The sequence below is a fragment of the Medicago sativa genome, chromosome 5 (assembly GCF_051527215.1).
Source record: "Medicago sativa cultivar Bolivia chromosome 5, Bolivia_mono, whole genome shotgun sequence".
NCBI classification, from domain to species: domain Eukaryota; kingdom Viridiplantae; phylum Streptophyta; class Magnoliopsida; order Fabales; family Fabaceae; genus Medicago; species Medicago sativa.
Window position 1 is genome coordinate 79,314,860 of NC_140753.1, and position 13,175 is coordinate 79,328,034.

The 13,175-nt window shown below is 32.4% G+C and overlaps 1 protein-coding gene across 1 annotated transcript; it reads right to left on the reverse strand.

Moving 5' to 3' along the window:
• Positions 1 to 8,452: 8,452 nt before the first annotated feature.
• LOC146925462 (uncharacterized) lies at positions 8,453 to 10,827 on the reverse strand. Its single transcript, XM_085710381.1, has 3 exons — positions 10,517 to 10,827; positions 10,321 to 10,426; positions 8,453 to 9,384 (listed from the first exon to the last, which is right to left on the reverse strand). The coding sequence occupies exons 1-3, from the start codon at positions 10,726 to 10,728 to the stop codon at positions 8,914 to 8,916; spliced, it is 789 nt and encodes a 262-aa protein (XP_085566507.1). The 5' UTR covers positions 10,729 to 10,827; the 3' UTR covers positions 8,453 to 8,913.
• Positions 10,828 to 13,175: the final 2,348 nt, after the last annotated feature.

Here is a 13,175-nt window from a genome sequence, read left to right on the forward strand (position 1 = left end):
TAACTTGTATGAGTCATTATTGTCTTATCAAAGTTGTTGATCACACTACTATCCGATCATTAGGAAGTGTATGGGTAGTATACTAGTATTTATTTTGGTTCTTTAAAACTAGTGAGGGCCCAGACCCACAGGACCCTACACGTGGGTCCGTCCCTGCTTGTTTGTGTATGTTGATAACGTTGTCATTGACAGCATTGGTCATTATGGTATCGCTAAGAAAAAACAAATTTGTCACCACTCCAATGAAATTTTTTTGGTAATTGTTCAACAATACAAGAGAAAAAAAAAATTGTATTCTAACAGAGTCATCAATAGCTATGAAACACTGGCACAGACATTAACATCAGACTTGATAATGACAATCAACATAATTTAAGAGAACAAAATATTTGAATGTAACCATGTGTGTTGTGTCGGATACTGGACAAAATTTGAATCTAAAGTATCGGTATAAAGAGATCAACATAAGTGACCTGAACACGCTTGTTCGAGCATACTATAAGGTCCCATTAAAGTTGCTCTCAGAATACTGGTGCAAAGAACATATTAAATTACACTAAAATCCTTGAAATGATTGAGTTAACTGAAATGTTCATAGCACAGTTAAGTTACTTGTAGATCATTTGTCAAGGGAGTACTGTACATTCCACCAGAAGAAACAGTAATGACACGAGCATCAGGGGAAGCTTTCTCCAGTAACGGTACCATCAATTCAGTCATGGCGTAAGTGCCTAATGCATTGACAGCAATGTTCAACTCAAACCTGGAATAGAATAGGTAAACTTAAGAGCAGTTTTGTCTGATAGTGCCTATAGCATAGCAGGATTTGAGCAATGTTATTGTTTCACGATACACAGTTTAGTATAAAGTGTTTTCAAATAGAAATTATAACGGCAGTATAGCATAGCAGAAATTGAACTATTTTTTTGAATAATCTCACAATTTATGAATATGTTATAGTAAGTTATTTCCATATGCTCTGCCAAAAAGTCTCACAAGTGATTATGTCAACCAATAAGCTAAAGTAGGTCAATTCAAACAGGACCTAGAAGAATTTGTGGCAATACCTCCAAATACACATTTTGATTGCCAGTTTTAGTCCGAATTTGAGAAAGAGCAGCCTGTCCTCTCTCCTTGTTACGACATACAAGATAGACGGTTGCACCACTGGCAGAAAATCATTAACCATAGAAGCAATTAACAGAAAGCTACTACTTTTCTACATTCTACTTTTCAATAAACTCTATAGATTATAGACACAATAAGTAGCAGTTATCGCCATGAAACCAGAGTCAGTCACACACACCAATTCAATCTTTGTAAGCTCCTCAACATTCAAAAATTAATGAAACAGACAATAATAGTTCAAAATGATTGTTTCAACATACTAAATGTTGATACTGGAAAAACCAATCAAACAAACAAAATATACGTGCTTTAACTCAAAGAGAAGGACCTCCACCCCTGGAAGCTAGCTCCTGGGAGGGTTTCCTCCATTTATAATCACTATTTAGGGCATATCGCGAGTCAATGTGGTATCTCCATAAAACCTCGTCACACCTACGAATCTATGAATGGACATTTGGATCCTGAAGTTAGGGGGACCAGACATCTATGGGAGGCCAATTAAAAGGTTGCATCACAACAAATCTACGATAGACTCTGATACCGTCTTATAACTTGGGTTTAAGCAACATAACCCCAAAAGCTAGTCACCGAGAGTTATATCCGACTTATAGCTGCTATCTTTGTCCTATCACATATCATTAGTCAACATGGGATCTCCAATAACAATAATAATAATTATTATCATAATTATAATACTAGGACCATGAACAGTATAACTAAGCAGCAGACCAATATGTCCTCGTGAGCTTAGCTCAGTTGGTATGGACAATGCATAAAATATGTAAGGTCCGGGGTTCGAACCTCGGCCACCACCAAAAAAAGCAGCAGACCGATATAAAAGAAAAGATAACAAAATTTCATATTTGTACAATTATGAAAATGTCCCTTAAATTGAATATTCAATTATGTTTTTAGTACTTATAATCATCTGAATTACCCACTTTTTAATCACTACATATCTAAAAGTGGCTACAAAAATGCTGGGGAGACCAGGGGAGCGTCGGGAGCAACAACGGGTTCATGCTCCAGAACCACAAGAGAGGGAGACGGGACATCACAACCAAAATTTAAGACAGTAACTATATGGGTCACCATCATTAAACTCATTCATAGTCAATGTGGGACTAACCACTCACACTTGAACACAACAAAAAACTAATCATTTTTTTGTTCCCATAGGTTCACTAATCCTATTCTATGCACGAATTAAATGCGGTCACCTCTCCCAATTGAGATTCAAACATTGGGGAGGTCTACCAAAACAACATTGACCTTACCACCTTTAACTCCTCGCTCCACTACTCTTTAAACCATACAAACTTTATCCTCCCAATCGTCTTCATAGCGGCCTCGTCAACTCCAACGGGTTTGATTTTCTGAGATATAAACTCACATTGCTATTATTGCTACAAAGTTATTGTTCAATGTCTGGGATGTGAGAGCAGAGGGTGGTGAAGGCGGTTCTATGATGATTTATACAAACATGAAAGTTCCAAACAACATTGACTCCATTAACCATGTATCTAAAGTGGATTATGGAGTCAATATTTTCTGGAACCTTCATGCGGCATAAATCTTCGTAAAACCGGCTTCGCCTACCTCCACTTTGACATCCTAGTCATCGAAGGCCAACTTCAAAACAATAATAACATTATCACCGATATAAGGAGACATGATTTTGGAAAAGTAGAGAATTATGGATGACGCTGTAATTTTAGAGGACGAGATAAAGTCAAGACGAGAGAAAATACCGGATGATCGGATTAAGCACAAGATAGAATGCAGAGATTTATGTATGTTGGAGAGGATGAGAAAAAAGTCAACACCAGGTAAATTTGTATGTTGTAGAGGACGAGATAAAGTCAATACTAGATGCTTCCTAAATCCTTTATTCACTCTTGAGTTTTTACTAATTGAGGACTTTAGTCATTTATATTTATTCAAAATGGACTAAGTATTACAAAGACTAAATAAAGACAGCGGCAATGACTAAAAAATCATTTTATAAACCACCTTTTTTGTAACGACTAAAATAAAAAATGTTGCATGAACAGATTTTATTCTAATCTTGAGCTATATGTATGGACCGTGAACAATGCAAGAGTGGACTTCCCTCTGTGAGAAAATTTTGATTGAATTAAGCAAAATATAGATAGCAAAGAATCAAGTTCAAGGAAACTTGATCATTAGATGCTTTCTGCCTTAGATTTATTTTAAACACCAATGTTTATAAAATTATAATTTATTCCATACAATGCAACGAGATAAAGTCAAGACGAGAGAAAATACCGTGTGATATAAGGACAAACATAACTTACGATTTTGAGAAGCTTTGCAAACTTTTCTATTTGTGCAACCTGCCATTTCAAATGTATCATAAAATTACATAAATACACAAACAAAATTCGTATCATTGTGGTTGTTTTAGAAATTAGGGCATAAAACTTCATTGGATAAATCATCGTATTGGATAAATCATCGTGAATGTCGTAGAAATTAGGTATAAAATTATCTCCAAATCATAATCAACATATAAATATAAACATCAATTGAATGTTAATTAGAGTAAATAAGAGAGAGATCAAGTAAACTTATTGATTATCAAAAATGTGGTAATTTGATGCCAGCAACAATAATTAAATAATCATGGAATCATTGAACTTGCTTGCCTGTTATTGCTATTGTTGTTCAGTTCACATATACAAAAATAAATTATGATGCCAATACCCAGTCAAATTATAGCTTTAAAATACCATGAATTAGAATCACACTCAATAGAAAACAAGCATAGACAAAGATAGCTTACTTGGCTTTTATATTATGTTCTTGTAACTTTTTATCTCTTTGTTAAGAAGAGTCCTTTTGACTGTATCTTGAATCTCAGGACCAATAATCAACAATTGCCGCATCCGTCAATAAACTACACCACAAATTCCACGTGTCATATTTCGTTAGATGAAGAAGGCACATAAAGAAACTAATTACTTAAATTTGAAAAGTGTGTTTGTTTTGGCAATTAGGACGCAAAAAATCGTTGAAAACAAAAATAGGAGAGAGATCAAGTAAACTTATTTGAATAGTGTTGAAGAATTTAGCCATCGACAGAGTTCCAATGACATCTTTTGGAAATAGGTAATATGAAATAAGTAATAATAAATCATCACATAAACTTGAGATTACAGAACAAGTCGAATTTATCTCAGAGATAATTGGAAATGTAACAAGGAATAGAAAATTGGAAGAGGAAATGGTTTTCTTGTTTGATGTGGGTGTATCTTTTTTATCTACTTGGAGTGTGTTGCTTATATCATTTTTATAGGGACAAGCAGGTGACAAAAGTAAAGGAAGGTTTGGAAATTTTGTGTTTTGCATGCATACAATTCAGCTTTTGAATGAGTCACTCAAAGCATAAGTATAGGGCAAAGACTTATTCTAATATTGCGTAAAAAATCAGCTTTTGAAAGAGTCACTTGCATAAAAACTGTTTATCAGGTGAGAAAAATAAGGCAGGGTCAGTAAATTTTGGGAAAAATTAAACGTTAAAGAAAATTCATTTTTTGGTTAGCCTTAATTTTTATTAACTTTTGAAATAAAATACCTCTAAATTCACAACATTAAGATCATAGTCAAAACAGAACTTTGTGCTATAATTCCAAATAGAATATTTCATTTTTTCGGCCTATAATTCATAATAGATTACTTCTACTACACATGGTTTTAATTTGTATGTTTCACATGACCAATACTTTAGGAAAATATAGAAGTAAGTAATTCCGATAGTAGATTGCGAGGCAGCCAGTTGAGTTAATTATGGGGCTAGTGGGGAATAATGAGTGGGAGACAAAATATAGGAAAACATAGTAGTGAGCGGAGGGGATATAAGAAAATCAGGGTCTATTTGGATGGAGGGTTTAGAAAGTGAAGAGAGGAGAGGGCTTAATATTTGGATGGAGGGTTTAGAAAGTGAAGAGAGGGGAGGGCTTAATTTTCTTTTTTACATTACGTACAAACATCAAAATGTTTAATGTAAAAAAAAACATTTTATATTGTTCGTAATTTAAAAAATAAAAGTGAGTTCTTCCCTCCCTTCATCTCCTAAACCCTCAATGAAAAGCTATGGCATGCAAGAAATAACCCTATCATTTTAATTACTTTTATTTGATTTGAATTTACAAACTTTAGAGCATTGAACAACAGCCACCTTTGTGCATCCAATAGCTTCTGCACATGCAAGAAGTTGGTAAAATTACTCACGAGTTTTTAACATTTTATCATATCGATTTTCTCATATCAGTAAGAAAATTCAACGCATCACATATTACTAAATGAAAATTTTCTTTCGCTAATATAGACAAGTGAAATCTAAAATTGACGCAGTGTAAATACTTAACGGATTTTTGTATACAATTTTTTTTAATATAAATATTACATTAATGATAATAATTTTCATTTACTATTTTTAAACATTCACAATATTACCGCATACTTTTACTAGTTCTATTGACAGTAACCATTACTTTTCCCTCCATAAAATAGCTTTAAAATCCGATCTGTTGTAGCTTCAATGTGTCACGCCTAACGACCAGTGTTGTAGTCTGACATGATAAGAAATTCAAAATGAGCATCAAGGTTTATACGTCAAGGTGATTATGTCCTCTTTAAACTAAATAAGAATCATCACGATATATTATACGTCAAGGTCTTTACATTGATATGAAAACTTGTCCTTTAAAAAATATATATTATTGCAGACGTGTATTGGTGAAGGTTTGTAACAATGTGGTTGTGAAAAATGTTGTAAAGAAATTATACATATGTTAATTGCTTTACAAAAATTAAATAAAAAAATTAAAACTTACCAGGAAAGAAATATCCTTGAGGATTAACATAAATAACTGTCAGTTTGCGCTCTTGAACTTCATAGTCAGAGTCTTTTTCAAACTAAATGCAACAAGAAAAGAAAACGATTAAATCATGTATGGCGGGAATAATACATTATTACTATTATTATTTTGAAAATTTAGTATCATTTTAAAAATTTAGTATCCGGTTTAAGAACGAGAATACACTTAATATGTCATTTCACACATACAATATTATTCTGATTCTCTAAAACAATTTGATAAGTTTTGTTACCATTTCTGGAGTGATATCTTTGGTGGCTGTTCCAGGCTTTAGAAGTATGCGTCTGATGAGATGCGTGTCATGGGCGGTTTGAACCGGGCCAGCCCAACATATTTGTATGCCTAAAGCAAATTTTAAATTGAGGCATTTTAAGTGTGTTGGCGGAGAAACATAAAAATTAAGAACACTAAATGTATAAATTTTATTTAAGGCATGTCAGAACTAAATATGAATATCACTTTCAATTAAAGTTCAATCATTGATTTGTCAGGTTGTGAAAGTCTAACTACTTCCGTTAGACTCAAACTCCTTAGTGCAAGAACTTTTTTAAACAAAAATAATAATATATGTTGAAAATAATATCTAAGATAGACATCCGTTATCAGTTGTTAAACCTTAAAATAGCAAAGTAATATTGAATTCTAACAGAACTATAAATTACTCTTTTATCTTTGCATATTTTGGTCACACATAATCTGTCGTAGTATATTTACAACATCTAACATCATATTTATTGAATTTAAAGAAAAAAAAAAGGTAACTAAGACACATATTCAATAAAATAATTATCTTTGGAATCAAATGTGCAACATGAACTATATGTCTACAACTCTCCATTTAACTACCAACTGAGCTAAGCGCAAAAATATGTAAAGAATTTGACTTACGAAAATATATTTAAAATAAAAAAATTTAATAGCATAATATAAACGTGAATATTACCACAAATAATCATTAAGTAAACAAGGATGCTCTTTCCTTTGAATTTTTAGAAAAATGAGTGTGAAAGAACATAAGACGTGACATTAAACAACCAATCCCATGCAAACATTGATTTGGTATGAATATACGGCCTATGTAGGTGGTGGTTTTTGTCTCTTAGTGATAAACAATGTTTGTAATCTTTGTGCTGCTGCCTATTCACATTGAGTTGGGTATGCTTTCAATAAATTTAGCCGTTTCACAATAAAAACCAACGATTTATTCATTAATATCTATTAAGAACCGACTAAGATACAAACACCACACACGTACGACATAGACACGTCGACATCAGATAAATAAATTAATTGATGTCACTACAAGAAACATTGAAGTTAGCTAGGAAATATTTCCTAGGAATAGAAGCAAAATTCCTAGGTATGCAGGCTTTCCTAGGAACTTTCCGAGGAAACACTTCCTAGGTATATTTGTAGTTGTTCCTAGGAAATTTCCGAGGACTTAGGGTGTGTTTGGTTCCTATGATAGTTGAAGGAAAGAAAGCCTATGGAAGGGAAAGTACGCAAATCTAAAACTTTTCCACAGTTTGGTTTAGAAGAACAGTAACTAAGGAAAGAAACATTTGTGGGACCCATGCATAGAAACCTTTCCTCCCACCTGTGTGCAGAAAGGATGAGGAAGCTCTTGTTTTTGTGTTGTTCCACTTTTACCCATATGTGTACATAAGTTATAAAATTGGTAAATAAATATGGGATTCTACCGAATATTTTGTATTTTCACAACGTATATATAAATAAATATTTATATTTATGTACACATGTTAAAATATTAATTTTTATGCATTTATAAATATATTATGAATATATTATTTAAAAGTAATAAATAAAGATACAACTCATTTTATTATAAGGATATTTATGTCATTTGCAAAATATTCATCATTCTTTCTTCTCACTTTCCATTCACTTTCACTAATACCAAACAACTAAAAAAATCATCTTACTTTCTTCTCACTTTCTCTTAACTTTCATTCCTTCAACAATCTTTCCTTTTACTATCTTTCCTCACACTTTCTTTTCCAAGCCAAACACACCCTTACCGAGGAAAACTGTTAGCTAGGACACGCCTAGGAAAATTTCCTAGGAAACATTCCTGCTAAAACTGCAGCCCCTGACACAGTTCAGTTTGATGTGATAATTAAAAATAAAAAACAAAATTAAAAATTCAATTTCAAATATTCTAAAACAATTAAAAATAAAATTCGAAATTCAATTTAAAATATTTTGAAATTCAAAATATTGCGCCAAAAAATTTAAAATTTTAAAAATTGCGCCAAATTTTTTTTTTTTAATTGAGCCAAAAAAATTGAAAATTTTAGGATATTTAATTATTTGTTTCCTAGGAAATATTCCTCGGAAAACTACTAAAAAATACAAGAAAATACAAATTTATCCCTAAAATTATGTTAATTAAATAATAATTTTAAATAAGATTTTACATTTCCAATACCCAAATAAAGGGCAAATATATTCATCGACGAGAAGGTGTAAGACACACCCGTAACTCGCGGAAAAAGCAACAAAAAGTACAAAAGGGACCGTATATAAGCGGCACACCTAAACCCAAAAAAACCCAACTATAAAATAGCAACAACACCTAAATGCAGCATCAGTACCAGCCAAAACAGAACCTAAACCCAAATATGATGCAATAGCAAGAACACCAAAATGCAGCATCAGAACCAGCCAGAACAGAACCTAAAATCTGTCGCTACAGTATCAGCAACAGCCAAAACAGAAGAACAAATATGCTGCAATATCAACTGAAAAAAGCTTTCCAGAACAAAGACATAAACTAACCCAAAAATTGCAGCATTCACATAGTCCAAAATACCAGCCTAAAAATATCCAAAGCATCATATTTAAATAAAGTAGTCAATATTCAATCATCACTTTCATCCTCGTCAATGTTGGGATTGTCAGAATCATCTGAACCATTTTCTACAACACCTGGTCTCCTTGATGTGCTTGCAATCAATTCCGCAAACCGTCGATCAACGCTTTCTTGAAATGCTCTATATTGCTCAACGTCCCGTTCCATCCTGTCCCGCAACTCTTGCTCCATTAGCTTGCGAGCCTGTAACTCCTGTGTCAATCGTTCTATCTGGGCAATCACATGAGGAGGCAACATTTCATGGTTACTTGTGGACCCTTCTCCAAATGAAGGCTCGATGAATAGAGATCCATGCTCCATGAGGGGGGCGTACTGACCAAGACCATACCACTTATGCGTTGTCCCGGGTCCTGATACCTTCTTCCAAAGTTCCAGCTTGATCGCATCAGGCAATTCTTCATTGGTCGAATATTCTTCTGACCCTTCCAAGAATAGTCGTACCTCCTCCCGAAAAGCTGCCTGTATACATAAATAATAAATGGAAATTGCTTAATAACTCTTAAATGTAAAACCAAAACAGCATAATTGTCCAAACCAAAACAGCCACACTACACAACAGTACTATAATTCCAAATTAGAAAATAACACCATATTAGTGACAGTCGACGTTAATGACGGCAACGACATCCATGACAGTAACGACTAGGGATGGGCAAAGTTCAGTTCAAAGTTCAGACTCAAAACTGTGTTTGAACTGAACCGAACCATAATGAAACATTTCTAGCCAAACTGAACAGTTGTTTCAAAATGGTGCACTGTTTTGTTAAGAAAAAAAACTAAATTGCATTGGTAAACTCTACTGATACACGCAGAAAAAGCTATAGCAGAAAATATGCAACATTGTAAACAATTTCTGCTATATATGCAAAATCTGATCTGATTAACTTTAACTAGGAAAACATACAATCAATTAACAGAACAATTGAGGCTAAACAAAATAATAACCAACACTAATCCACATCATACAAATTCATTGTTCAGATGTGAACACTTGCATACAATCAATTATGAGAACATTTGAGAATAATCAATTCTGTTTGTTTTTTCTTTCTATCTTTCATCACTAAACAATTGAACAATTCATTGTTCAATGAAATTCATCATTCACCAAACAAATTTCATGAAAAAAAGACTTAATCAAAATTGCATTCTTAGGTTGATTCGAAAACGAAACCGGATTATCATCAACAATAACAACCTTCTTTAACCCATAATTCACAAAAAACCAAAACATTGAACATAACCCAGATGAAACCTAGAGAAGGAAAGGGGTGTTGAAGAATGGTGACGGAGACACTAACAGCGACATATATAGGTAACTTGGATTTAAGATGTTTGTGGCAGTACCAGTGTAAAATTTAATGTATTGCATATAACATCAAAGTAGAAATTCACCTGTGTGTCATAGGAGCGATCATCGACGTAGACATCCGTACCATGTATAATATGGTTTTCTCGATGAAGCTCATCTACATAGGGATCTCTTCCAAGATCTTTTGCCTAATTTATCACAAAAAGTTAATTAATTACATAACCTGACTAATTAAATATATACGTATAAAAACATGTACAAAGTTCATATATTTTTTCCATATGTCTCGCGTGGGTTGCACCACTAACAGAACCTTGTGTGTGGCAAGCATGTCTAGAACTTGCTCTATTCCTTTTATTAGCCGTGGAGCGCCTTTTAAATCTGTCATTTGTAGCCCAATAGGACAACAAGTCACGCCAATCTTTTTCGCCGATCCAATGAGGGCGATAAGAACGATCTTCAGCAAGATTCTTCCGTTCATCATATAGCATATCTGACAGACGCGTACTTGCTAAACGATGAAAAAGGCGCTCGACATCAGATTCGTATTGAGGATCCCACACACAGTGTCTCTGCAAAAAAATAAATGAACCATATATAAAATAAATATAATGATTAAAGATTTATTTATTAAAAATTACTTTTTTTAAATCAATCCCATAGAAAATAACCCAATTAAATAACCCAAATATGGGTTGCTCAACGTTCACCTGCTAAGCAATTGAATATGCCAGGCTTTTTTCACTGTGGTCAACGTTATTATAGAGTTGTCACGTTACCTTTTCCTGCAAAGCCTGCTGCATTCTGTACCATGTGTTTACCTAGGAAATATTTCCTCGGTAACCACCTAAGTTTCCTAGCTAAGCATCATCTTAAGCAGTCAAACGGTCAAATATGCTTACCTAGGAAATATTTCCTCAGTAACCACCTCCATTTCCTCGCTAGGCATGGTCAAACGGTCAAGTATGCTTACCTAGGAAATTTTCCTCGGTATGCATTGTCCATAGCTAGGAAGCTGGATTCCTAGGTATAATTCCTAGCTAAATGGATGATTTCTACATATATCAACAGTTAAGAGGTGTTAGTGCTGCAATCTTTGAATCCTTGTCTCGTATAATTAAAATGAAAAGGATCTGAATAAGTTAAGAGTTCATTATATATATATATATATATATATATATATATATATATATATATATATATATAGATATATATATATATAGATAGATAGATAGATAGATAGATAGATAGATAGATAGAGAGAATAAAACCTTGAACATGATCAGAAAACTTCGTTGGGTTAATCTGCAACAACACCATCAATAAATAAATAAAAAAACACAAATTTAGAAACTCAAGGAAAGTGAAAAACATGACTGAACAGAGTTATATAATGAGAACCTTGATACCACCTAATTGATCTGAGCCGATAGTCATTTGCAAAGTGCATGAGATGTTGTTCCCCAATTCAACTGTTTCAAAAAAATAAAAGAGTAAGAAATTAGAAGAAAAAAACTGAAATTTTTATATAAATAAATAAGTAAATAGACTTTTTTTCAAAAGTTAACAGTAAGGATTACATGGAACCCTAAACTCGTGATGTTGTGTCAATATATAGAAATAAATATCTTCTTCTTGTGATTTCAATTGTTCATAATCCCCATAAAAAGGAGAATCATAATTGGAACAAGGTGGGTAAATGGAAGAAGAAACACTTTGTCCCATTTTTTATTGTCACAAAGTGTTGTTTTTTTAAGGATTGAATGAGAATAACAAAGGGAAAGAATGAGCCATTTTATATTTCTACCTTCAAACGTTAAAATTTATTTATATAATATTTTCTCCATTCACTAATGTAACTTTTTTTTTCTTAAAATTTATCTAGTCCATAGAAATCCTAAAAATCCATAAAGTCTTTTGAAATCATGTGTAATAGTCCTTGAGTTTAAAATATTTTTGAAAATCTCACAGAGTCAATACAATCACACAAATTTTAGTATGATTTACTGTTGAAAAAAATTTCACAAAGTATTTTAAAATCTTAAAGATATTTTTATTTATCAAAATAGTCTTTTAAAATCTCAATCCAATACACTCCTTATTTTTGCACGACAAATGAGTAAAATTAGAAAATACTAGCGTTTGCTTTTTTTTATTGTACTAATACATAAATTATGAACAATGTTTTTTTAATTAAATTTTAGTTTTTATTAAAAAAATTGAGGGAGCTTTTATTAAAATTATTGGTTAGTTGGTTGTAGAAAGAATTTAATTTTTGAAAAAAACTTAGGTACAATTCCTTAGGTGCTTTTCATATGGTTCATAACTAAATTCACTGTGATTTTGTGCCTAAGTGTACTTGCCAGAAGTACAATTGTATTTATAACCAAAAAAAGTATTTTTTTTTTTTTAGGTTCATTGAATACATAATGTGTTTTGTTTATATGTTAGGCATTAAATGTATTTAAAGAGTAATTTTTTGCTTATAAATGTGATTGGAAAAAGTATTACAGGCTTGTTCATTTTTTTTTTTTGAAAGAATTACAGACTTGTTCATGGTTGGCCAACATCAGATATTGTGCATTTATTCTAACTATTACTTATGCTTAATGCTTATTTAATATTACATCAAATGACGTATTTGTAAGGCAGTATTACTTTCTTTGAATAATAAGGCAGTAATTGATGCATGTAGCTAAGGTGTAAAAATTCCAAGTGAAGACACAAATAACGTCATATAGTATTGAGAATGAGACAAATATAGTGAGAACAAAAAACCAATACATAACCCCAAAATTCAAGGAATTCAAGGATAAATATTACAAGAAACTTCCCCTTTACCACAGTATTTGATAATGTCTTGTCTCCCCCTCCCACTCTTCTAAACTTCAAAGTTCTTGTAATATCAAGTATCTAAGTCAATACCCAACATTACCAT

Excerpts from the sequence above, each read along its gene's own strand:
- LOC146925462 (XM_085710381.1), bottom strand. The coding sequence starts at position 10,728 with ATGCTATATGATGAACGGAAGAATCTTGCTGAAGATCGTTCTTATCGC. Across the intron at positions 10,427-10,516 it reads GCAACCCACGCGAGACATAT|GGCAAAAGATCTTGGAAGAG; the intron begins GGAAAAAATATA and ends TGTGATAAATTA. Across the intron at positions 9,385-10,320 it reads ATCGCTCCTATGACACACAG|GCAGCTTTTCGGGAGGAGGT; the intron begins GTGAATTTCTAC and ends TTATGTATACAG.